Source organism: Populus trichocarpa, chromosome 5 (assembly GCF_000002775.5).
Source record: "Populus trichocarpa isolate Nisqually-1 chromosome 5, P.trichocarpa_v4.1, whole genome shotgun sequence".
Classification (NCBI taxonomy): domain Eukaryota; kingdom Viridiplantae; phylum Streptophyta; class Magnoliopsida; order Malpighiales; family Salicaceae; genus Populus; species Populus trichocarpa.
In genome coordinates this window covers 12367291-12393034 of record NC_037289.2, presented here as the reverse complement: position 1 = coordinate 12393034, position 25744 = coordinate 12367291, and the positions used below count along the sequence as shown (strand labels likewise).

Sequence of the window (25744 nt, the reverse complement as noted above, 5' to 3'; positions counted from 1 at the left end):
TAGACTTTTTTTTTTTTTTTTTATAACTTGGGATGTCCGGGTCAGCTTGTGCGTATCATGACTATTCACCGGGTCTATTGAACATCCTGAAAGTCTAATAAATAAATAGAACACCACGGAACAAAACACACATAAAAGATAGGTCGAACTCGGAATTGAAGACAAGAAAAGCCTCACCTGTTTACGAATACGACTGAGCTAGACTCTCAATTGCAGTTGCTAGACTTAATTATATTAGATTTAGCTTCAGCGACACTCAAAACACTCAAAACATTTTTTATTTTTTTTAAATTTATTAACCGACCATGGAATGCACACCAAAATGATAATAATAATAACATGATGTCCTTGTTGTAATTATTATTATCATCATCAAAATTCATTCCTCAAAATTTCAGATTCTAGTCCTAATTCGTTGCGAAAAAATTAAATCAACATCAAATGGCGGAAGAGAAGGAGTCAACGTCGATTCCACTGAGCCATCCGGACGACAATGGCGGCGAAGATCCACCCAAATCGCCTCCTCATTCTAAGTCCTCATCTAATTCCTCCACTCGCGAGGTTTTGCTTCATTCTCCACTCTTTTTCTTTTTACACTCCCTGCCTGCCACTTCTTTCTTTCTTTTCTGATTTTCGGCTTCACTCACTAATTCTTACTTGTATCTATAAATTTGATTACCTATATATTTGTTTATAATTGAAAATTGATCCTTTTGTTCTATCTATGATAGCTAATACTGTATTTGGCGGCCTTTTCTAATTCAATGAAAAAAAAAACCTAGAGAATGTAATGTTGCAGAATCATCTCTTGCAACAACCATGGCATTGTTAAACAATCTGGTTATCATCATTCTGGTTGCTACAGATGTCAACTGCTAATGCCCAACCTTAGATGAGTTTTGTAAGGAGAAAGTTTGGAATGCCTTGGGGAATTTACTTTTATCACACTTGTGGGACCAAACACCATCCTCAATATTGAATATTTTCTTGCTTTAGAGACTTTACCGACCAACCCAATATCACTTCCAGTAACCGCTGCAGATGATCATAAGCAGCAATGCCTTTGTACTGCGCTGCAGAAAATACAGTGCTTGACTGCTTCTGTTTGTCAATTTCTCGCTCCCCCGACATTGATAAAATTGCAGCAACTTACACACATGTGACTGTGCTGTAAGGATCCAATAATTTTTCTAATCTTGCTCATGGTCCAGTACTTTTTCTTCTTTCGGGCATTTGGGTAGTGAAGTGGTGTTGCTAGAGAGATGTCTGTTTGCTTGCACTGGCCACCTAGAGTGCTGATTTGATGTGTCAACTGAACAGACTGTGGCAGAAACTATATCATTTCATGGCAATAGTGCCTCCTTGTAGAAATACTCCAAGTTCCGAACCTCTCAGATGCGATTTGAAATTCATCTACACATCCAAAGGGATTTAATCTATGAAACAACACAATTCCCTGCACATACACATATTCACAAGATGTTTAAACTTGTTCACACATTTAAATCCATGGAAATCTCCAAGCTTCATTGCTGAGGTTTATTTAAGTAAATAAATGTTCAGTTTTTATCTATAACATTGCAATTTCATTCCTCCAATTTTCCAGGCCTGCTGTTTTGTCCTACAAAGCTGGGTCTCCAAGAAGTTCATTACTGGATGGTAATATGCATGGCTATGCCTTATTCATTCCAAAAATATTTCTGACTTTCCAGCCTAAGAATGTGATGCATTGTGAAATTGCAGTGTAGTACTTTTCCCCATAGCTGTGACATTCTTTATTACATGGTGGCTTATGCAATTTGTTGATGGTTTCTTTAGTCCACTATATGCACGCCTTGGCGTTGACATATTTGGTAAGCTTAAAATGCAGCTTTTCTTATGCTTTTGACTTCTGGAACTTCACCTTTTCTAATTCTATATCAACTGCTGTATTCTATCATCTTTATTTGTGGATAAATGCAACCAGCTTACTTTGTTTCCCAGGACATTTAAAATAAGCATTTAAAGTTGAAAGAGAAAAAACGGTGGTGGATGTCGGGAAGAAATATATGAAAATTTCTCAATAAAGAAGATATGGTTTCATGGTCTAAGCATGATGTCACTTCTTCATTTCAATGCTTTGATGCGAGAGTAATGCATTATATCCAGTTCATTAATTCAATGGTCTATCTTGACTAATTTTGATTTGCTGGAATTAGTATTATATGGTTTATTATTATGATCCAAGTCTAGAAACACAAATTTCAAAACAATTATTCTGAACAACTTCATAGTATTTGAAGTTGGAACATATTAGTTTAGTGGTCATTGGATTTTGTTATAAAATATGGGGAGGCTTGCTAATTTCAGTTGCTAACTTCACATCTCGTTCCGTTGTTTTAGTGGAACATCTTAGCGAAAAAGTTCTCCAACCTCTAATGCTTTGACATTTGCTTTACCGTGATAGAAATATGTTTTGAATTGGATTGGTAGTACATAATTTATAGCAGATCTCACCTCACCTAAATTTTTCTAATATGTGGCTTGAATTAAATTGATTATATGCCTGGCCAGATGAAAACCCACATGTTACGTATTCTGGTTTAATGTTGGGTTATAACTTGTTGATCAATCAAATAATTTCTAGATTAATTATGCTACATATTCTTAATCAAATGACATGTGATTGTTTATTTTTGGTATAAATAATGCCTCCATATTTCTTTATTTAGGATAAATGAGGGAATATTAACTTGCCTTTTATGATCAAATCAATTGATAAATTGATCGCACAATGTGGTTAGCCTATTTTATGTTGGATTAGGTTTAATGTTGTCTTGTGATGATTGTGTTTATGGTTGATCATCAACTTCACGTGTTAGTATTCTAACATGTGTTTGTTGTTGTTGATTATTACCTAAAGGATTGGTCTCTTCTTATCCTAAAACCTATTTTCCTAGTAAGGTGTATGGTTTATCATCATTCTTTTTCACTAGTGTGTTTAGACACTGCATCCTTTTGAGCTAGGTCTTGGTTAGCTGACCTTATCACCACCTTCTTTCCAGGTCTAGGAGATGTTGGCAATTACTTGTTAACCTGTCATCCTCATCATTGAGTTTTGATGACTTCTGTCGTGGTTGATGCTTATACCATTCTTTGTCAATATGCTTTTTTAGGCCTAAAGGTCTTGGACCCTTGTTCCTTGCGAATCTCTATTTAGCTTTGTCCTCAAAGTCTTCTTCCTTAGGTAGTATTTTATGACAACTGGGACACCTATATGCTTCACAAAAAGGTTTATCATGATTTTCTTGTGTCAATACTTTTGCTTTACCATGATTGATATACACTTACCAGTAGCAACATCAGTGACCAACTCTAATTTTTGTTGTGGTCGATCAAACGTAGTATATTGTATTTCTCCTTTACCAAGAAGTACTCTTGATTTTGGAGCAACCATTGTTGTTACCTTAGAGAAAGGATCTAATTATTCTTTATTTTCACTAGCCACTTTGGTCTCTTGTTTCTTCATGAATAGGCTTGTTAGCCTATTTGGACTTTTTTAATGCAACAATCTCAAATGTTTTTTCCTCTCTAAGTTTTGTGACTGATATTAGTTGTTGTTGAACTTCTTTAAACTCCTCATCAGAGTTTGAGTTAACCATTGAATGAGCAATTGTGACCTTGTTGAAGTAGCCAACTAAGTATGTTTCCTTTCTAGTAGACAACAAGCCCCTCCCCCCGAGGTATAGGAAGATTGAGATTGTCCTGCTAAAAAACCCGTGGGCACTGAACTACCTAATTATAGGTTGAGTTGGTTGTAAATAAGGTGGTTTGGTTATATAATTGGTCTAAGACTGCCTATATATTTGCGGGGTAGGTGGTACCTCGCGTGTGATTGTACTCTATAGTTGCTGGGTTTGTGGTTGTGTTTGATGTGTAAGCATTAAGCATACGGTACCCGGGATATGGTTGGGAATCCCCATTTCTTCCCATTGAAACCTTTCTAGTGGAAGGTGCCCTTGTGCTTGCCCCCCACGTGTCTGCATGGGAGATTGATTCTTAATCTAATTGAGCTGGTCGACCATGGCTTGCATGGTTCTATTGATTATCACAATGTTATTATAGTAAGTCGTGTTTGTTGTGTTCTCCATTTCTAACTAGATGACTCTTAAATCAACAATAGATAGGTTTATTTGCTGATAAAAAGACGATCCTTCAGGAGCCTTTGGTGGATGACTAAAGTTTGGCCATAATAATTATGACCATTTGACTGCATCATTAATCCCTCGAAAGGGCTATGCGTGAGGTTGGGTTGAATGTGTAGAATTGATACGGCGTATAACGTGGATAAAAGTTAGGGTTCTCAAGCCTTAAGGTTACAATTGTAAACTGTCGAGAAATTTAGAGAAAACTCAATGGTGTTTTATAAAATCTGAATAATAGTCTTCAATCTCAAAATAAAAAATATATCCTTATTTATATTAGTTCTAAAATTCTTTATAGGAAATGATTTCTAATTAAAATTTTCCTAACCAATAGAATCCATCTAGCAGTAGGATTTCTAAATAGTAAATTACTAATTAAATCAAAAGTCCTAATTTAAATAGAAAAAATAATCCAAATACAATAAGGTAAATAAAGACAATCATGCACAGTAACTTCTGAGCCGTATTTGAAGGCTTTTTCGATCTCCTTTCATCATGAGATTTTAACCTAATAAGGAACAAGGCCTTCAGATTTTTTTTATCAAAATTATAGCTCGATCCAACGGTTCGATTAAAATTTATGCTTGATTTACCTAATAGAATTCATCTAGCATCAAAATTTATTTCTAAATAGTAAAGTACTAATTAAATTAAAAGTCCTAATCTAAATAGGAAATGAATCCAAATACAACAAGGTAAATAAAGACAATCATGCACAATGACTTTTGAGCCTTATTTGAAGGCCTTTTTGATCTTCTTTCATCATAAGATTTTAACCCAACAAGAAACAGGGCTTTCAAAATCTTCTATCAAAATTGCAACTCGAACAGTCAGATTAAAAGTTATACTTGATTTACCAAACCGTGTCTTAGACTCTTCTTAAATTCCTCAAAACCTAAAAGCTTAGCCATTGATGAAATAATGCAATAAGCATTATTATGCTAAGAATATGGAAGAAATCTCCCATGTCAAGAAATGCCATTGAATCCTCTTGAAGTTGACAAAGGCAACAACATTGAGAATGATGGCAAAGGTATAGGCTGTATGGAAGCACTATGACTCTGTCCATGTGCATCTCTTTATTGCTTAAAGGAGTTAAACAATGATTAACCATCGTGGGGTTCAATCTCATTAAGATTGCTAAATTGGCCATAGAATTGGCAATTGGCTTACAGATTCTACATGGCTATGCAATTAGCCTTAGTCAGTTGCTTGTACTAATTATTCATTAATCATAATGATGATGTTTTTACCCCTTTTTTAGGTGGCATGATTACCGACTAATGGAACAATATTGGATATAATGTCTTGTGAAGCGTGCCAATCTATTGATCAATCAAATAATATCTAGATCAATTATGTTACCTGTTTTTAATCAAACAACATGTAGCTGTTTATTTTTGGTATAAACATAACTTTTGCTAATTCAGTCTTCCTTGTTGCATGTGTCTTTGGTACAATTTATTAGTGGTTGTCGTTGTTGTTGCTTGTATTAGATGGTAGCAGTTTGGCTTTATTTGGGTTATGTAGTGAGCAATGCCTTTATGGCTTTGTTGAGAGCTTTTAGCGAGGCTTTGTAAGGAGATTTTGCAGTTTTATTTAGAGAGATTTCTGGGGTGTAACTGGTGTTTGCACTGTGTTTCTGGGCTTTTCTTGAGTGAAGTGGTTGTGGAGTAGGTGATTTGCTGAAACACCTGAACTTTGTGCACTCCTTTTAGTTGTTTTGAAGCATAGAAGAATCTTATCTGAAACATGTGAGGCACATGCCTGACTTCTAAGAGACTACATAAGGCACAAGCTAAGCACCTTGGATGCCTTATCATGTGAATGCTTAAAATTTTCTAGTTTCCAATATAGCCTAGTATAACTTATGTGATGAGGTGAGGTTTTAAATCAAAGGAATCTAGATACTCTGGAAACTAAATTTAATTAAAGAGATTTTATTTTATCTAGAAGAAAATAGGTAGAAAGGGGCAGAACACTTAGTGAGGGCATCTAGTGATTGAGGAGAGCAGACATAGTTGACAGTGATGATGCAGTAAATGTTGATGAAGATTAGAACACCATAGGCTTTTGTGCTCTTAAAGCTTAAGCAGTTGAAATTAGATAAATTTCTTCTTGGGTTATTTATGCAAATAAGAGAATGCGAGTAGCACAAGTTGAAAATCGATGTTCAATTCAATTGTCAATAAGTTTGCATAAATCATAGAAGAGGTTCTCTTGAATAGACACCAAAACTCTAGCAGTATCCTTTTTAAAGGAGAAAAGTAAATAGAAGAATAGAAAAAATCTAACCGAATCAAACAATTAAAATAAATGACTCACACTACGATAATAAACAATATATCAAAGCTATATAGCTAGTTCCCCATCATTGTCCTCCTCTCTGAATAGTGAAAGCATGGATAATCACAAAGTGGAAGCTCCATGAATTGGTCTCACTCGAAGCAGATCCACCTAAAACATCAAGCTTATAGGACAAGAGGTCTGGCGATGCCTTGATAAGAAACAATTCTCCATATTGAAAATAGTGATAATGTGTTCATAGATGGAAAATTGAGCAAAGACACATTAGACTCGTATGAACAAATAGTGTGAAAGTTGAGGCAAGAAATGGGGAGTGTAATACTTGGCATAGCCACTCATATCAAACCTTGAAGGCACAAAGTACATTTCAATGGAAAACGAACAATTAGCTTTATTCAACTAAGTGTTTGTTGGTAGCATATAGAGCAAGACTATGATAATAGGAACCGACAAAGTCCTAAGGGGAAAAATCCAATGGTAAATATAGAAAGAAAAACCACTTGAAAATCTTTTCTTTCTCTTTAGGTCTTCTTAGCTTAAAGACACTGTTCTTTTGCCATTATACTAAAAGTTGTAGGTAGTTTCTCTACTATGATGAATTGAATCCACATCAAAATTCAAGGATGACCGAGCAACTAATGGGCAACATCTATAGGCAACACACTACACCATACTTTTTTATTTCCGACTATGTGGAAAGAAAATAGACTTCTTATAACATTAACTTGAGCATCTTTGATTTCCTCACATGACTCACTAGGTGTTAAAGGATAAACTATTTTATTAATATTTTCCTCAATGGACTTCAACCTTTCATGTTCATGAGTTAAAGTATGTTGAGGACAATGAGAGGCAAGATAGTTTAAAGCACTCAATATTATTAGAACCATTTCAACTCTAATCCCTTAACAAGAATAGTTTGATTAGGATCAAATGGCTTATTAAATGTTGAAGATTTTGAAGTCTAGGACTCTTTTACTTCTGATTGACTCAAAGACCTAAAATAATGTTCATATTCTAAAGCCGTTTGTTAGGGCTTTTTCCAAGCTATCCGGAGCTTACATTTTGACTTCCTTTTACATTTTGTCTTAATCCATTAATGAATCTTGAAACAATTGTTAATAACCCTTCATGAAGGTCACATCTCAATATTAGATTATCAAAATTATCCATGCATTGAGTTACACTTGAAGACAGTTGATTCAAAGTTGAAAGTTGTTCAAGCATTTGTCTCTCATGATGGGAGGTAAGGTGGTTTTCCTTCAACTTTGTTTCATCTCTAGCCAAGTAGTGATCGGTTCTTCATCTAATCTCTCTAATTCTCTTTTAACTCTCTTCCAATATCATTTGGCAGCCCATGCAAACATCATTTTGGTAAACTTATCCTCAACTCACCAACCGTGTCTTGCCATACAAAAACAATTTCCTTCTCTCCTAACCAATCTAGAAAAGCATTGGGGTCCAACTTGCCTTCGTAGGACTTGGCATCTACCTTGACCTTTTTGGAAGTCATCTGTCTCAACAAAAGGTTGTCTTGGCAACCTATATGAATTCCTCTCAGGTAAGGAACTTGAGGTCTCTGTTGCCTTTGATATCTCCCACCCTCATTTTCAAAATGTCCATAACCCCTATAAGAATACCTAGCTTGATGCCTAGTAGTTGATTGAGGAGGAACATGATAGTAATTGCCAACATCCTCATCAAACGAGTTCGCACCATGATATTCTCTAAAAGAAGTTTCCTAGTATTGACTCAAAGTAGAATTATGTGTGGCAATGTTTCTTTCTGAGTTTTGTGGATCTTTAATTGAAACACTTTGTGCGTGGAGAATGGGAGCTCTGGATAAAGAACCGTGGTCAACAATGCTAGTGTTAGGCACTATGCTAAGGTGTGCCATACCACTCGGTTCAAGAGGCTGTTTTCCTAGTCGGCAAGTTGTGTTAGGATTTTCTAGAATTATCAGCTAAGTCAGCTATGCCACTTTCCATCTTACGTGGTATATCCTCCATAGCCTAGTGAGTTTTTTTCCATTTCTTTGTTAGTTACCATAAACCAATGTAAAAGCTCAAGATATTCAAACAAAAGGCTACTAAAAGACTAAATTGAATGCAATGTTTTTGTTTTATGCAATTATTTTTTCTTATTCTAACTGAAAGGTTTGATGAGAAATTTATAAATTAAACAAAGGAGACAGATGCAAAATTGATACCAAAATTGATGGAGGATAGGGTTAGTTTTGTAGAGAATGTAGAAAGGAGTAGAAATTACGATAGGAGAGGTATTAAATAGAAGAAAGACATAAAAGTAATGCAGAGAAAAAGAAGTCCCTAACAGAAAGGGATAAACAAAGGAAAAATAGAGGAGAGAATGAGAGTGCAAAAGTCGAATATCACTGTTCAATTCAATTATCAATAAGTCTGTATAAAATATGGAGAAGGTGATCTTAAATAGGCATCAAAACCTGAGTAATATCCTTCTCAAAGAAGGAAAGTAAATAATAGTAATTAGAATTGAAAGAATTCTAACCTACTCAAACCACTAAACTAAAACAAGATATTAAAGCTATATAGCTGGTTTTCAATCATTTTGCCAATGGCCTAGTGCATAGGAAGCCTGGTTGCCTGACTGCCTTTAAGGTGGTGTGCTGCTCTTGGTACAACACTGGCAAAGAATTATTGTGAAAAATAAATATTCCTTTACTTTGAATTAGAAAAGCTAATAAGAAGTTTTTTAGTGAACATTTTTGCCACTTTCTATCTCGTTTGACCATTGGAGTGTTAAAAAAAGTTGCAAGAGATCACCTGAAAATATGTGCAACCCAAACCCTACAAGAACCAAGGAGGGAAAAAAACCAAGGCTTCAAAAGATAAGCTTGAAATTCGTCTTTTTCGTGTGCTAAGATATCAAGTTGTGATAAACTTCTTTGGAACGTTAAGCACCATTTGGATTTGCATGTCTGATGGATCATTAAGTGTTTTCTTCTTCACACACATTTTATTACTCTGGATGATTATTGTGTTTCAGATGTTTTTTCTTCAAACACTTTTTGGGTCTAATTTGGTTACAGAAAATTATTGTTTGTTAAAATGTGCGATGATTTATCTCAAAAAAATTGTTCTATGATGCAGGACTTGGATTTGTCACATCTCTGGTGTTTGTGTTCTTTGTTGGTGTTTTTGTTTCATCATGGATAGGTTCCACCATCTTCTGGCTTGGGGAATGGTTTATAAAGCGAATGCCCTTTGTGAAGCATTTATATTCAGCCTCCAAACAAATTAGTGCTGCAATTTCTCCAGGTTATGATAAACTTTCTATTTTTGATTGCATGAGGGGATCTGGAAATGAAAAATTAGTTCCAACTGCACCTTGTTGGCTAGGAAGCAGGAGTTGCTTTATGTAGCAGTCATGCTTTGGAAGCCATGATCTAACAGTGGTCACTGAAATTAATATTTTCATTATGTTAGAATTTATCATATATAATATCAACATAATTTCAGGTTTGGTTTGGATCACTACTGGCTGTGCTTGGGGTTTGATGCTATATGGGATAACATTTTTGTATGCAAATTTTAATTGTCTAAAAGTTAAAGACATTGTCATATGCTGCTTAGGGTGTGATGTTGATTTAAATCAGTCATGTTTCCAGTTCTCATTCAATCTGGAATCTAAGTCTTGTGGAATACTGTATTAGGAATTGAACTTAAGTGTTGAAGATGGATGTCTTTGGTCCCTCGTGACTATGTTACTATGGATGCGCAGCATGGATGAAGATATGTTTTTGTCTAAGAAAAGTTGGTCTCAGAGCATGTTATTCTCTGCTATTTTAGCAGTTGTCTAGTTGCCATCACCATGATCATTTTTATTGAAGTTATGCTTACTTGGTGTGAGGTTTCTTGACAGTTGACACTGACATCAAACCTATAATCTCTACAGATCAGAATACCACAGCTTTTAAAGAGGTGGCAATTATTCATCATCCTCGTGTAGGTGAATATGCTTTTGGTTTCATCACATCAACAGTAATCCTTCAGGTATTTGCTTTACGGTGATGAACTTCTCTTGCAAAAGAATCTTTTTTCCTTTTGTGAGTATCTTAAGAGAACATCCTATTTCTTCATACCAAGAATCACTCTGAGTTCTTGAACTTTGATTCTCTTGGTTATTGACTTCAGAGAGATAATGAAGATGAAGAGTTGTGTAGTGTTTTTGTTCCGACAAACCATCTATATATTGGTGATATATTCCTGGTGAATTCCAAGGACATTATAAGACCAAATCTGTCAATTCGAGAAGGAATAGGTATGTGTGGTATTATGAAATAGCCATATCTATCATGTTGCTTGGGAAACATGGACTTTTGTTTGCTGGGAAGCTTGAATTTGTAACACAGCATATCTTTGTTTTGTTTCTTATTTTTATTTCTGCATTTTTTCTTTTATAGATCATCTGTAGTTATTAAATCATTCAGAACATGATTTTGAGCCCCAAATCGTGTTAAAAATCTACCTTTAAATTTATGAATTATGGAAGTTTTTATGCTGTGCGAGAACCTTCAATTACTTGATGCTTTTCTGAGTTCAAATACAGTGTAGTCCGACAAGTACAGTTAAAATCATCTCGGCAAAACCATACTTTACTAAACTTTCAGTCTTATTCTAATTTATTCCTTGGTTCTTTTTTCATGCAATTTGATATTTTTATTTTATTTTTTTCGATTTATTCAAGTGTTAAAACTTCACTTCAATTTGCAAATAAGGATCACTAGAGACATGGCCAAGGATAAGAGTTCCGTGCTTTAGTTATGAATGGATCACATCCTTTATTGCACTTAAATTCCGAAGTCACTGAATGTAGGAAGAAATAAAGAACTGTGACTTAGATCTGATTTGCATATAAAAGAGCACGGGAACGATATTAGGGGGGTAAAGGTACGCAAAGCATGGTCTTATTTATTTACTTGTGTGCATTCCAAATTTTCATATTTTCCTAAGTTTGTAACACGAGACTCAATCGAGTCATATATTACCCTGAACTTAGACAAGCAACTTCTAACTACATCATGGTAAGAAAGTTCAGCAAGGATTGTTTAGTAGACACTTGAGAAAACATCATGCATCTGGACTGGACTTCAGTTTCAAATGGGGCTTATTGTTGAAAGTTTTGACTTGCATTGTGGCAAAGGGAATATATGAAATGTTAGTCTTGTTTTTACAAGTTTTCTGATGCAGGCTTGTTTCTTTATTGTTGTTTAAATGCAGAGATCATTGTTTCTGGAGGTATGACAATGCCACAGATGATCTCCCCGGTGGAACGGGTTGTTCACCAAAATGAAGGAATCCCTTTGAACAGGATGGTGTAATGGCATCAAGCAAGAAGTAAACCCTTTAACTACATTCAAATCCCACATAAAATGACCACGGAGAGTTTATTCTTATGACAACCGAGTCAATTGATTTGTTGCTTGTAGCAGTAAAGCTTTCGAGAATGCACAACTATGGTGTCTACTTGAATCTGTCTGTAACCACTATTGTTTATGTTGTCCCTGCAGCTGTTTTAACCATACGAAGGAAGTTGCAAGGGAGCCCTGGCCATAAACTGTAATTGTCAGTAGCCCCTGTCATTAATGGAATTTTTATAATTATGTATCTGTTTTAGTTTTTTCTTATTTCAGGATGCATTGCCCACCCTCATGCATGATATGATCTTTCTCACCGTGCAGTGAAAAAAATTTCTGTGTTTATTTCTTTCCGTGAATGATTTAAAAAAACAAAAATTAGGTTTTCATTATAGACTAAAGACACCGTTTGGGAACGTTTCTAAAATATTAAATTTTTTTTTAAAAAAAATTTAATATATTTTATATGTTTTGGATCGTTTTGTTTTGATATGTTAATGTTAAAAATAATTTTTAAAAAATAAAAAAAATTATTAATATATATCTCAGCATAAAAAATTATTTAATCTTTGCTGTTTTAACTGATTTGATTTAACGTTTGTGGGGGATTCATATAGGTGATTCCTTACAGCGTCACTGTGTTTTTCTTCTCAACATCTCTAAAGAAATTCAAATTGAAATAATTTAGCTTCATTAAATGTTATTACTGATCTAAATTAATGGAATTTATAGGCAAGTTCATCTCTGTGAAGCCGAGGAAACAAATTTAGGCTTTTTGTGTTTAAATGTTTTTTAATGCTATTGCATATCCTTTATCCACCCTCACCTTCCTATCATTTATTTTATAAATTCATGGTTCTCATGTAAATTAATTGGTTATCGAGTCGGTAAAAGGTCATCTATTGGTAGTGTCCTTGACTTGCAGAATTAAATTATTGCCTCGGTGCTTTGCTGAAAATCCAGATCTGTAAAGAACAAAAAGTTTCCTTGTGTGGGATATAAACTGACTTAATAACTGAGAACGTTCAAAAAAAAAAAAAAAACAAAGCATTAGAAGGGAGAAGGGACAATTAGAGATAAACTTTTTGAAAGAATGTATTTTTATTCCTTCTGCTGGCATTTATTCATCACAGATGGTCTATAGTCCAGAATTTTTTTTTTTTTTCATTTGTTCCTTTTCAACGAAATCAATATATCTCCTATTTTGGGACTGATATCAAAAAAATTTATTATAACAAAAATTAAATGATATGGAGTTTTCATTGTTCATCCTTTTACTATTTATCAAAACACAGTTCATTGTGTATTGGAACAGTATAATGATGTGATTGTCATTACAAAAAAAAAAAACTTACTAGGTATGCAGACGAGTGAAATTATCTTTTCCATTAAATACATTTAGCATGGAAGAATGGTTGATTACATAATGGTCCGTTCAAGTTTTTTAGAGTCTACCGCTGAAAAATGGCACGGCTGCCAAACAACTTATACTGGGGTCAAGCATGTCTGCCAGACTCTAGGCACTTGGGCTAGACCCGCGCGCATGGGTCGGTGTGGGGTTTTCAATGTTCACCAAGGCACGTATCACTGTGGATTGGAGCAGTATAATGATGTAATTGTCCTTGCTAAGCATGCAGTTGGGGTGAGATTATCTTTTTCGTGGGATACATTTGACATTGAAAAAATGGTTAGGGTCAGAATAGTTTGTTCGGGTTTTTTGAGATCTGGCGCTAGGGAATGGCATAAGGTCGGTGTGGGGTTTTCAATGTTCACCAAGGCACGTATCACTATGGATTGGAGCAGTATAATGATGTAATTGTCCTTGCTAAGCATGCAGTTGGGGTGTGATTATCTTTTTCGTGGGATACATTTGACATTGAAAGAATGGTTAGGGTCAAAATAGTTTGTTCGGGTTTTTTGAGATCTGACGCTAGGGAATGACATAACTGTCAGACACCTGACACTGAGGTCAGACATGTCTGCGAGACCCGTGCTCCTCGGCCTGGTAGGCACACAAGTCTGCTAACAAAGACAAGCGAGTCTAAAAATACAAGCGCACGGGTTTGTAGACCCAAGTGTGCAGGTATTATAACTATTATTATTTTTATTTTTATTAATATAGTTATTAATAAATTTAGAAAAAATATTATTACTATTGAAAAACAACCATAGATTTGATTTGAAGGGTAAAATTAATAATAATAATAATAATAATAATAATAATAATAATAATTATTATTATTATTATTATTATTATTAAATTTGTAAAAAAATATTATTACTATTGTAGAAAAGCCATCAATTTGATTTGAAGGGGTTAAAAACTATTAGAACTTGGGTCAAGCAAGATTTTATTATTATTATTAATAAATTTGAAAAAAAATATTTTTATTATTGAAAAAAAATCATAGATTTGATTTGAAGGGTAAAATAAAAAATTATTATTGTTATTGTTATTATTATTATTGTTATTATTACTATTATTATTATCATTAATAAATTTAAGAAAAAATATTAGTAGTATTGAAGAAAAACTATAAATTTAATTTGAATGGATTAAAAATTATAAGTACTTGGGTCTGGTTGGGGTGCCAGACCCAACAGACTTGGGTTTGGCATGGCTGCCAGACCCCAGTCTCTCGGGTCTGACTTGACCAGCCGTCAGACCCTAGTCTCTTGGGTTTGACTTGGTCAGCTGCCAGACCCAAGTTCTTTTAAAAATATTTTTTAAAATGTAAAATATTTTTTTTACATTTTAAAAAAATATTATTAACTCGCTGCGGGGTGCGGGCTAATTCACTAGTGTGTGTGTGTGTGTGTGTGTAATAGGAAATACATTGGAAATAAAATATTATGATAATCAAGGGCAATTAAAAAATAAATTTAGGGTTATTGAGCAAGTTATGCCGAGTTGATCGAATTAATCTAGGCCATTCCCTTCCCCCATTCTTTCTTTAACTTAGACCGGTCCATTTGTCGTCCAAGTTCTAGGTCGACCTGTTGGGTCGGTTCATATTTTATAACTATGGTTTTATCTTCTTTTTGTCCTATCCCATCCTTCATAATTGAGTCTTGACTAATTAGTGCTTAACTTTATTAGGGCTCAATTTTACGAATGAGTATTTTTTTCATTGAATTAACATAATATAGTTTTAGAAAGAACACAACTGTTAGACTTGGTGGATCCATTATGGTTGCCTTTGAATTATGTCTATGTTGGCTGTCTGAATTGTCTTTAAACCCATTAAATTAATTGTATTAATTAAAGGTACCTCCCAAACTATTTCATTTTAATCTAATATCTTTGGGGGTATTTTGGTATTTTCATATGAGCATTTTGTATAATTAAGAGGACTATGGGGAGTGTTTTAGTATTTTCACATTTTGATTTTGATTTTTTATTCGATAAGCCACTGGCACGTGTTCCACACGCACCAGCAAGTGGGCGGCGTCTGCGACATTCAAGTGGCGCGTGTGACGCTACTCGGTGGCTAAATTTAGCCATCCGTCGTCTCCCTGGATGCGCAGCCGAGATCAATTTTTCTTTCTTTTCTCTTTCTTGAAAGCTAAAATGTATAATTGTCCTCTTTGTTTGTTGTTTTTCAATTTCAGTCCTCATTCTTGAATTTCTTATTTCATCCTTATTTCTTTTATAGAAGTTTTTGTCATTTAATTACAATTTCTCATATGTTTTGTTTTTCATTTTAGTCCTCATTCTTTTAATTTCTTATTTTGTTTTAATTTCTTTTATATTTCAATCCTCTTAAATCCGTCCCTATTTTTTGTTGGTGTTTCAGAAGCCATCCTCTTTGTTTTAATTTTTAATTTTAGTCATTTTCTCTTTTATTTGTTTACAATTTAGTCCTTCAATTCTAATTTGTATATATTATGTTTTTCAATTTGGTAATTTTTTTCACTTGGCTCTTTTGTCGAAGTTTTTATAGTTTTTAATTTTACCCTTCAAATCAAATTTATGATTTTTTTCAATAGTAATAATATTTATTTTAGTTTGGTCTTTTTTCGTTTGATTTCTTATTTATTTTATTTGCTCTTTTTTCAAAGTTTTTATGATTTTTTATTTTATTCATCAAAATATAGTAATAATAGTAATAACTGTGATAATAATAATAATAATAATAATAATAATATAATAGTTAATAGTAATTGTGATTGTGATTGTGATTGTGATAACAATAATAATAATAATAATGATAAAAATAAAAATTTAAACTAATATTAGTTATAGTGACAATGATAATAACTATAACAATAGTATAAACAGTAATAATAATAGCGATGATAATAACAATGAAATAATACTAATGATAGTAATCATGATAATAATACTAATAATAATTATAATATTACTTATTGATAATAACAGTAATGATAGTAGCTGTAATGATAGTGATAATATTAATAATAAAAATAATAAACAATGAGAATAATAATTATTATAATAATAATAATAGTGATAATTCATTATTCGATGTTGTATTTATGGGAACTGAGTTTCATTGTTTTTTCATAAATAATATTTTTTATCTAATATCTCGGACTACTGGTTTGAAAAGTTTACATAACTCGATATTTTTATTATTTTTTGTTTTATTATTTATTTTTTAATTTTATTATTTAATATTAGTTTTAAAAAATAAAAAATAATCATCTAAATTTTTTTAAAATCTATTAAATAAAACAATTAACATCAATCTCTTGAAATTTTTGAATTGGGTTGGTGTTGGTGATGGAGAGAGAGGAAGACTGGTCTGCGGCTGTGATGGCTGATCGAGAGTGGATGGGTTCTATGATGGCTGGCTCTGCTAGTGTTATCTTGTTTACTGCTGGTTCGTAGTGGAGAGATGGGTGGCTGAGCCTTTCGAGTTGTTGGCTGGTTTGTTCGGGTTGCATAATGGAGGGAAAGGGAAGGTTGTTCTGTTCGGTGGTTGTGACGACTCGGTGAGAGAGGGAGGAAGGGCTATTGGGTTGGTTCGATCTGGGCTGAATGGTCGGCGGTGGTCTATTGGCGCCATGAATAACCATCACCATCCGTACATTTGTTGTGGCAATTTGCAAGGTCAATAATAGTGTGAGACCAGAGAGTTTCCACATGAAATGTGGATGATCATGCATGTAAAAGCATAGAAGCTACATTATTCATTCTGAATAATATTCTCTTTCGCTGTTCTCTACAGCCATTTTCTGTATATCAAAATATACATTCTCTTGACCACTTGACCAACTGTAAAATACCCTAGAAAAAGCACAACCAAAAATCCAAAATATGAGAATGGCAAATTAGTGAATCCCATGACTTCTCCTACTTGTGTGAAAGGAATTGCTATCCCAATGGCAGAGATCACCACCGTTGAACAGATTACAGGCCACGAGGATATCTCCTGAATGAAGGGGATTTTCTCCGTTCGGATTAAGTGGAAAATTAGGGTCTGCATTAGAAGGCCTTCAATAAACCAAGCAGAATGGAAGAATTTGACATCGAATATGTTGTAATCTCTGTAATAGAACCACAAAAAGATAAGGTTCGCCAGATCACAGAGGGTGCACACAGGGCCATTCCATAATATGAAGATGGGCAAACTTTTCTCAGACCATTTCTGGGGGGTCTTTACATAATCTTCTTCCATCTTGTCCCATGGGATTGCGATTTGACCCACACTGTAAAGGAAAGTTTGTGTAAGGAGCTGCCTCGGAGTCAATGGCTCAAATTCCAGCAACAGGGTTGCTATCAGGAGTGAGAGAACACTTCCTATGTTGGCGACAACAGACATTTTAATGTACTTCATGGTGTTGCCGTAAGTGAGGCGACCGTTCTCTACCCCAGCGACAAGTACATTCAGATCTTTCTCAAGTAAAATGATGTCTGCCAAGTCTTTTGCAACCGAAGCACCTGAGTCAACTGATATACCTACGTTGGCAGCATCTATTGCGAGCGAGTCATTAACTCCATCCCCTAGGAATCCAACGACATGTTCACCAGCAGTCTGCAAGGATTGCACCACCCTGAGTTTCTGAGTAGGGGTTAGCCGAGCAAGCACCGTTGCACTTTTAACAGTCTCATGAAAGTCATCCTGATTTAGTAGCTCAAGTTCCGGTCCTGTAGTCACATTGGTGGTTCTAATGCCAAGTTCTTCGCAAATCCTTACTGCCAGAGATAGCGAGTCGCCTGTTAATACCTTCGCTTTTACTCCCTTCTCAGCTAGCCTCCATAGAGCCTGCTTTGCTGAGTCCTTTGGGGGGTCAAAGAACGTTATTACACCAAGGAAGACCATGTCTGATTCAGTGATCTCCTCATTGGCCATGTTTGGATGACTTCCTTGCTGCAAAAATATATGAAGGTTATTTATCATGAGATGGTTGGATGGGATTGCTTGTTTTTGTAAGCAAATTTTAGCCTGCCATGCATGACATGTTATGGAGGTTGTCTGCCAGGGAAAAAGAATAATTGCAAGGCTTGAATATTTGATGAACAATCAACATTTGTAGATTAGGGAAGTGATGTACGCAAAATATTAACCTTGAGAAGAAATAAAACAGAGATATTGAGACACACCATTTGTAGCCTTTTTATCGCAACTCCTATTATCCTTAGTCCCCGGTTGCTTAATTCTTCCCCCATATTCAGAATCCTCTGATAGTCTTCTGAAGAGAAGGTAACAATTTCACTCCCATCAACATTGTCTATAAAAGAACAAACTCTCATCACTTCTTCCAATGCTCCCTTGGTTATCATGAATCTATCACAGGTGTGGCTATTTCTTCCTTGGGAAGCATTTGATTCAGTTTCCAAGATAACTGATACTCTTCTTCGTATAAAATCAAAAGGAATTTCATCTATTTTACTCCACTTGGATGGCTGGAATCTGTATCCATTTGTGAACACATATGCCAAAATGGCATCATCTAGAGGATATTTTTGATCAGTCTTGAAGTAGGAATTCAGGAAGGCAAAGCGTAAAACCTTTTCTTGGGGTGAACCCCAGCTGTCAAGATGATTAACTATGATTGCATGGTCCATGGTGAGTGTACCAGTCTTGTCGATGCATAGGATATCCCTACGTAAACAAGTAAAACATACATGTATGTATATATAAATGCTGCTTGAGATTTGAGTAGACTAATAAACCCAATATGCGGGAAAATTAAGCATATGAACTTACATGGATCCCATATCTCGTATAACAGCTAAGCTTTTGACGATGCATCTGTCTCTGGCCATGACAAGTGCTCCTTTTGCAAGACTCGTGTTAACAATAAGGGGAAGCATATTCGGAGTGAGTGCACATGCAACTGATAGTCCGAAAAGAACACTCTCACTCACATCACGAGACTTAAGATAATCAGTCAATATTATGATTGCCATCACTACCAGCATTACGCTGATGAGCACGTAGGATATGCATCGGATGCCATCATTGAAGCCATCTGGTGGTTTTTTCTTTCCTATACTTGAAAACATGGTGCTCATGTAAGTCTTACATCCTGTCGAAACAACTAAACCCATTCCACTACCTGATACAACATTTGTTCCCTGAAATTATATGTATCTAATTAGCCCAGTTCATGTTTCATTTCTCAGTACTATGTATGCTGTACATAAACATTCCAATCCGTAGCCAGTGAATCAATCCTACTACTGAAAAGTGAAAACTAACGTAATGGTTGGAAACCTTTTTTTTTTCTTCTTCCTCTTTTATTAGTTTAGGAAAATTATATGAAATTCTAAACTCAAAAGGCCTATCAAGAACGAGAAAGAAGGGCAATCACGATAGAGAACAACAATTGAGACACGCACCCACCTAATAGTGACATATTCTTTGGTTTTCTCTGCTAGTCCTAACAGTATGCGAATTTTCAATTGCACCGAGTGGAGAATAATCACGAGTTCTAGTACAGATCAAGAACAAAACAAATGTTTCAAAATCCCTTGAAATATTTCTGTCCCATTTGAGTAGGATTGCACGCAACCCCATCCCCTAACACCATTACAATTAATGTATTCCCTAACTATTGTAATTCCCAACTCCTGCATGCTAAAATAAACTCTTAGAGAGAACTCCAGTATAACAAAAAAACATACATGGTGTCAGCATTGATTCGTTCTAGGATAATAAACTCTTGTATTTCCCAATTTTATCACCCTGTTAAGATAGGAATCTGAGTTCTGAACGTAATAGTATTGAGGCTAAAAATTCAACACATAATCTTACATACCATGAAGCAAATATTTTTCAACTCTAGCAAAGGAGTTCTCTGATTCTCTTTAGCATCTGCTGTTTTTTCAGTTATCCAGGACTCGCCTGTCAATGAGGACTGACTGTTCATAAGAGCAGGATGTGTTAATTTGTTCTATAATTAGCTCAAGCGGATAGCAAGGGAATGATGTGAAAGATATATATATATATATATATATATATATAATTAGAAATACCTGACGGAAAGGTGCTTCGAAGATAGTAGTCTAACATCACCAGGAAAAAGGTCTCCAGGTTCAAAAATAACAATGTCCCCAGGAACAATATCCCTTTGATCAACTTGAACAATCAACTCTGTCTGAATAACTCTGCCAGCACATCTTTGAACTTTAACAGGGCATCTTACAAACTCAGAGAGTTTCATGGCAGCTTTTGAACTCGTGTATTCCTGAAGTGGGCATCAAGAAAATGATGTGAGCTGGCAGAGGAGTGTTGGTTATGTCAAAGAACCATCTCAACCCAATAGCAAGTGAAAGCCCTTTGAGCTTGAAACTCGCACATGCACACACTACCTTGTGCTTAATTTTTATCACATAAATGGGGATGATGAGATTCGAACTCGTGACCGCTTGGTCGTTAAGGCTCTGATACCATGTCAAAGAACCAATTCAACCCAAAAACTTAATCTGCTAGGTGAGATTTCAGGATATGATTTATATTATTCTCTAATAGGTTATGGAGAAGATAACAAAGTTAATTAAGCAGAAAATACCTGATAGAATCGAAGGGATACACTTATAAAAACTAATATGAGCATAATGCATCCATTTGGACTATCACTGGCTACGTAGGAGAGGGCAGACAGTATAATCAAAATAATATTGAAAGGGTGGAAGAAGGCATGCCACAGAAGATGCCACCAATTTGGAAAAGTATATCCAAGAGGAACATTTGGACCATTTTCTCTCAGCCTCCTATCAGCTTCAGTGAAGCTCAAGCCTGCGCAAATAATACAAATACAGATAAGCAAATCTAATACCAAAATGGTAACAAGAAGTCATGATTTCTGCAGACATTAAATCTTAGCTTCCACAATCAAATATATATATATATATATATATATGCGCGCGCGCGCGCGTCTATTGCTTACCCCTTTCGGTGGAGCGAACGTACTCAAAAACCAAATCTTTATCCGATTGTGCCAAGGCGTATAGCCAAGAATACACCTTCTCTTCTTCCTCCGACCTCTGGCTCCCATCAGATTTATCTGCACCTGAATCAAGTATCTAATTTGCATCAAATTAACATTATTCAAAACCTTAATTAAATATGTAAGTCTACTTACTTCCAGATACTGCAAGGCGTCCCAGTCCCAGGTAGTTAAAGACAGATCTGGGGAAGGTCAAGTATTTACGAGGATTCTTTATGAGATTTTCTTGAATAGAACCGTTTTGATTGTTTGCATTTGCAGAGAAGATAGAGAAGAATTTGGGAAATCCCATAACTGACCATGAATGGATGAGGCAAGCGAGAGTAGAATTGTAATGTGGGTTTTGAATCGAAGAATACAAGAGGATATGTATGGCCTACAGATGAGGATCAGCTTTCTTACTTTTCCTTCTTCTCTGCTTCTTAAACCTCAACCACCAGACTTTCAAAAGACCGTTAGGTGCAGCAGCTGAGCGCGCATCAACAGTTGAAAAGTTGTGCATTCAACCGCACCGGATTTTTATTTTTATAATCGTATTTGACCTTTGATTGCACCGACCAATGTAAAGGTGTTTTTTTTAAAAAAATTAATGTTTTATATTGTTTTTATATATATGGATATTAAAAATAATTTTTAAAAAATAAAAAAAATATTATTTTAATATATTTTTAAATAAAAATATTTTAAAAATAACTATTAATTTCTCTACTATCTAAAGATTGAATGAGGGCCCACCATAAACTAAGTTCATACCTCGTACTTTGTATATAATGTTTTTCTTTATTTTAGCTCTGCTACTAGGAACCAATACCAACGCACAAGCATGGCCATCGTCATGTAATGATGTTTGTTTCTTTTATTTACACCTTTTGTCTTCCTTCCATGGTTTCATGTTAATTTTCTTTAGTTCCAGCTCATTAAATTAATAGATTACATTTAAAATAAATTGAGGAATAAAAAAATTCTGATAATCAAAGTGTCACAGAGAAACATCTAAATTGGAAAGATGACTTAAAAAAATAAATCTAAAAGGATACCTCGAGTTATTTCTAGATTCATATACGATGTTTAAATTTTGAAGATAAAATTTTTTTTAGGAGAGAAAAATATAAAAACCTTGTTAAAATATAAGTCTGGCAAAAATAAAAGAGATTTTTTTAATTAACCTAAAATAAATACATGATTGATTAAATAAAATAATTCTAAGTAATGTAAGGGGGATGAAATTAAAAAAAAAAAGAAATAAAAAATATAAAGGGCCAACGATCTTGCGGTTTGAATCACGAGAGAGCAGTGTTTGACTGATTTTTCTACTTAATTTTTTGCAAAATACATCAAAAGATTTGTCCTTAGAGTGATTAAAACCTTAGTCAATTAAGAGAGTTGATTTTAGTGTCGGAAGGTTGTTTTGAAGAAGACTTGTAAGCCTAGGTTTGAAGGAAAAAAGGAAAAGAGAATTTGAGTTTTCTTGCAATCATTTCTTAAATCATTATCCAATCAAGGTAATGAGCATTAGAGTTTTGACAAGTGTTTTTAGCCTACAAAAATGGAGTGAGAATATGTCCATAAACATGTGAAGTTTAGTTAATCCCTTTCTTTCAACCATAAACAAGCCATTAGTCAAATAATCAACCATCCTGCAATACTAAATTGTTGTTTTCATAACTCAATTGACTTCCATTGAATTGTTTTCTCAGAAAACCTCTTAGACAACCATTGTTTCTTGTCATTTCAGGCTGGGAAAACAACAGCGTACTCTCTCTCTCTCTATAGACAGGTAGATAGATAGAGAGAGAGAGAGAGAGAGAGAGAGGTTGAAGAGAGCAAGAGCGGACATTTCTTTCTTACTTTATTAGCTTTTCACGACTTGTAGACCTTTAGCAAAAATGGCAACTGTGTCTTGTAACAGGAGTTATAGCCTTCAGCCTGCAACAAATATAAAAGGCAGTCTTGCATAGGGCTACATAAGAGCGAGCATCCATGCCCTTTCTCTCTACATCTTAGCTAAAATAGTTAAAAATATATTTTAGCATATTATTACTTGTTAATTGCTAGCAAAATCCCCCATTAGTTTTAAATTCTAGGATCAAGTTGCCTTTATTGAGCTTTCAAGTGAGCTTCTCTCTTTTTTCTCTCTTTTTTCCTGATCGAAGTGAAAACCATTCACCACAAAGGTATCGTTCTTCACCAGTTCACCATAGATGACCAGTTGGAATGTGATTCCTAATAAGAAAATGAGTGTGCTGTCAATGCCATCCATATTCACAGAGAAAAGGAAGCTCATTTGGAGGAAGATAAATTAAAAAAACCAACAACAGCCGCACTAATTGACAGATATATAGTAGAACTTGTTCTTTAACATTTGAAAGTCCAGCCATACCCATGAGCAAGAGTACTACCTAATACGGACAATAATTATGTATGTACAAGTGAAAACTTGTCCAAATGTATTCTTCTCCTTGACCCACTAACTAGATAAAACAATTCAACAAAGCATACCTCAGCATGAGGCAGAGCTGAAAAACAAATTAAAGAGTATCATCTTTCTGTCTACTTAGTCTCCATCACCAGAGTAAATTACTATTGGGTGCAACCAAGTCAAATTTCTCAAGGACTTGGATCTACTAATCAGTTGTTGGAGGAAATCCCAGATAAAAGTTACTTATTCACATGAATAACTTGAAATCCTCATTAAAATTCTTTCTAGAACATTGATCCATGATATGATATTGCAGGATTTGTTGTTTACGATCCTAGGATGGGAAAAGCACATACAATACGGTTTCACAATTCTAGTTTATTGATGGCTAAAAGTGAAGTTCTCTCTGGATAGAAACGATACTGGTGAGGAGAAAGCAAGTAATCCAACTCAACCAGTTTATGAAAGGGAAACCTGAGGGAGAGAGAGAGGAGAGAGGAGAATAAACTTTCTTTTCTAGGTAGCAGCAAGTCTCAAAAGCTGTATGGTAGCCTTTTATTTTCTACATGTTAACAATATATGATGCATGGTGGAGTGGAATGTGATGAAAAAATTAGTAAAACAGTTTCTCAAATGTTTCAGTATTCATAAACTTCTTCTCAATTTTGTGCTTAATAAACTAACCATGAAAGAGCATGTATGCAGCACAAGATGATTCTAAACACATCGGATCTCTTTCTCGTGTCAATGTCAGGGGAATATTTACTTGTAAGTTACAACATTATTTTTTTGGTGATTTCATAAAGGAAAAACACAAATCTCATAGGATAAACAAGACTAACCACAGGCCTGGAAATTATTCAAATTAGAAGTTAGATTATTATTTTTTGAATAAAAAAGCACATCATGTAAACAGAAAATTAATAGTAAGGCACCCAATGTATACAGAAAATTAATAAGGCAATGGGTTTGTTTCATCTTTTAATAACTTTTTCATACCAGAAGAAGAAGAAGAAGAAGAAGATAGATACAAACAGGGTTTCCATTATCTCAGTAGCAAAATAATACTCCCAACACACAGTCAAAGCAAGAAAATTAAAGCTTTAGATGTTCTTAGTTTCAACAAACCTTAAAACAAATAGATACAGCAAGAAGAAGGAAAGCATACCCAACAAGAACGTCAAAGTTCTCAAGTTCTTAAGAAGAACCCTTAAAAAGCTTCTAGCACCATATCCCTTCTCTGTCTCGCACGCACAAACAAAACAATGTTGTTCACTTTCTATCTATGTTGTTCTTCCATTTTTTTCAATAAATCCTATATACGTAAAACCCAAAACAAAACCTAAATCAAGAAATTAAAAAACAAACATAAGCTAATACAAAAGGGGTTGGGCTGTATAAGAAAGAGTGGAACTTTACTTGCAAGGTGAGAGAAGAATAAAGAGCGAGGCTTCAATCGAGATTAAGAAAGGGTAGAGTTGCAGAAGATGACAGGGAGTGGCTTCCTGAGAATTACTTCCCTTCCCCCGCTACCACACCTCTCCGATTAGAGAGCGCTACAATACTCGGTATACATAGCAAGAGAGCAACAGTGCTCTACTTTTTTTCAATCGCTAGCTATTATATAGATGAGGACGAGTTACGTGCCCCGCGTACTCACCTTTAATTTTCATAAAAAAGTTGAGTTCTGATGCTAGAAAGATATAAAGTTATTTAGGTCCTCCAGCATACGGAGGTTCCAAATCTATTTTGGAGCTTCACGATAAAAAATACTTTGGTCTTGACATTTCCACATATTTACTGTACGAGTTTAAGCGTCACTGTGTATTGAAATGTGTCCAGCACAGAAGCAGAAGCAGGAACTCAAGCACTATCTGTGTATTGAGGTGTGTCCAGCCTCCAGCCAGGTAGTCCAATCACCACGTATGCACAGGGATGTTCACAACACTAAGAAAGGAGCTGAAGTGCCACGTGTGCACAGGAGGTGTGTCCAGCACTGAGGCAATAGCCAAAGCG

At 34.8% G+C, this 25744-nt stretch overlaps 2 protein-coding genes and 1 long non-coding RNA gene across 6 annotated transcripts; 1 reads left to right on the top strand and 2 right to left on the bottom strand.

Annotated features, from left to right (window-relative positions):
• Nucleotides 1-231: 231 nt before the first annotated feature.
• LOC7489777 (protein LIKE COV 2) lies at nucleotides 232-12156 on the top strand. Its single transcript, XM_002307273.4, has 7 exons — nucleotides 232-561; nucleotides 1607-1659; nucleotides 1744-1853; nucleotides 9620-9787; nucleotides 10425-10522; nucleotides 10664-10790; nucleotides 11750-12156. Exons 1-7 carry the CDS (start codon nucleotides 442-444, stop codon nucleotides 11848-11850), a joined length of 777 nt encoding a protein of 258 aa, XP_002307309.3. The 5' UTR covers nucleotides 232-441; the 3' UTR covers nucleotides 11851-12156.
• A 4864-nt stretch (nucleotides 12157-17020) lies between these two features.
• LOC7489776 (uncharacterized) lies at nucleotides 17021-21863 on the bottom strand. 3 transcript variants are annotated; one of them, XM_052452732.1, is made up of 8 exons: nucleotides 21445-21863; nucleotides 21250-21372; nucleotides 20872-21098; nucleotides 20336-20547; nucleotides 20119-20221; nucleotides 19065-19435; nucleotides 18422-18959; nucleotides 17021-18224 (listed from the first exon to the last, which is right to left on the bottom strand). In XM_052452732.1, exons 1-8 carry the CDS (start codon nucleotides 21599-21601, stop codon nucleotides 17076-17078), a joined length of 2880 nt encoding a protein of 959 aa, XP_052308692.1. In that variant the 5' UTR covers nucleotides 21602-21863; the 3' UTR covers nucleotides 17021-17075. The 3 variants fall into 3 exon arrangements, with proteins under 3 accessions (XP_052308692.1, XP_052308693.1, XP_024457825.2); XM_052452733.1 differs by having other exon boundaries at nucleotides 21250-21366; XM_024602057.2 differs by having other exon boundaries at nucleotides 18458-18959; nucleotides 21445-21861.
• A 2817-nt stretch (nucleotides 21864-24680) lies between these two features.
• LOC112327553 (uncharacterized) lies at nucleotides 24681-25466 on the bottom strand. Of its 2 annotated transcripts, none has more exons than XR_008059161.1 (2): nucleotides 25148-25466; nucleotides 24681-25070 (listed from the first exon to the last, which is right to left on the bottom strand). It is a non-coding gene; the product is annotated as an uncharacterized LOC112327553 (long non-coding RNA). The 2 variants fall into 2 exon arrangements; XR_002981851.2 differs by having other exon boundaries at nucleotides 24681-25043.
• Nucleotides 25467-25744: the final 278 nt, after the last annotated feature.

What these genes read in the sequence shown, in the direction of transcription:
- LOC7489776 (XM_052452732.1), bottom strand. Translation starts at nt 21,601, where the DNA reads ATGGGATTTCCCAAATTCTTCTCTATCTTCTCTGCAAATGCAAACAAT. An exon ending in CGTTCGCTCCACCGAAAGGG is followed by an intron (nt 21,099 to 21,249) that starts GTAAGCAATAGA and finishes TTATTTGCGCAG; the next exon opens with GCTTGAGCTTCACTGAAGCT. An exon ending in TATCCCTTCGATTCTATCAG is followed by an intron (nt 20,548 to 20,871) that starts GTATTTTCTGCT and finishes TGCCCACTTCAG; the next exon opens with GAATACACGAGTTCAAAAGC.
- LOC7489777 (XM_002307273.4), top strand. Translation starts at nt 442, where the DNA reads ATGGCGGAAGAGAAGGAGTCAACGTCGATTCCACTGAGCCATCCGGAC. An exon ending in AAGAAGTTCATTACTGGATG is followed by an intron (nt 1,660 to 1,743) that starts GTAATATGCATG and finishes GTGAAATTGCAG; the next exon opens with TGTAGTACTTTTCCCCATAG. An exon ending in CATCAACAGTAATCCTTCAG is followed by an intron (nt 10,523 to 10,663) that starts GTATTTGCTTTA and finishes TATTGACTTCAG; the next exon opens with AGAGATAATGAAGATGAAGA.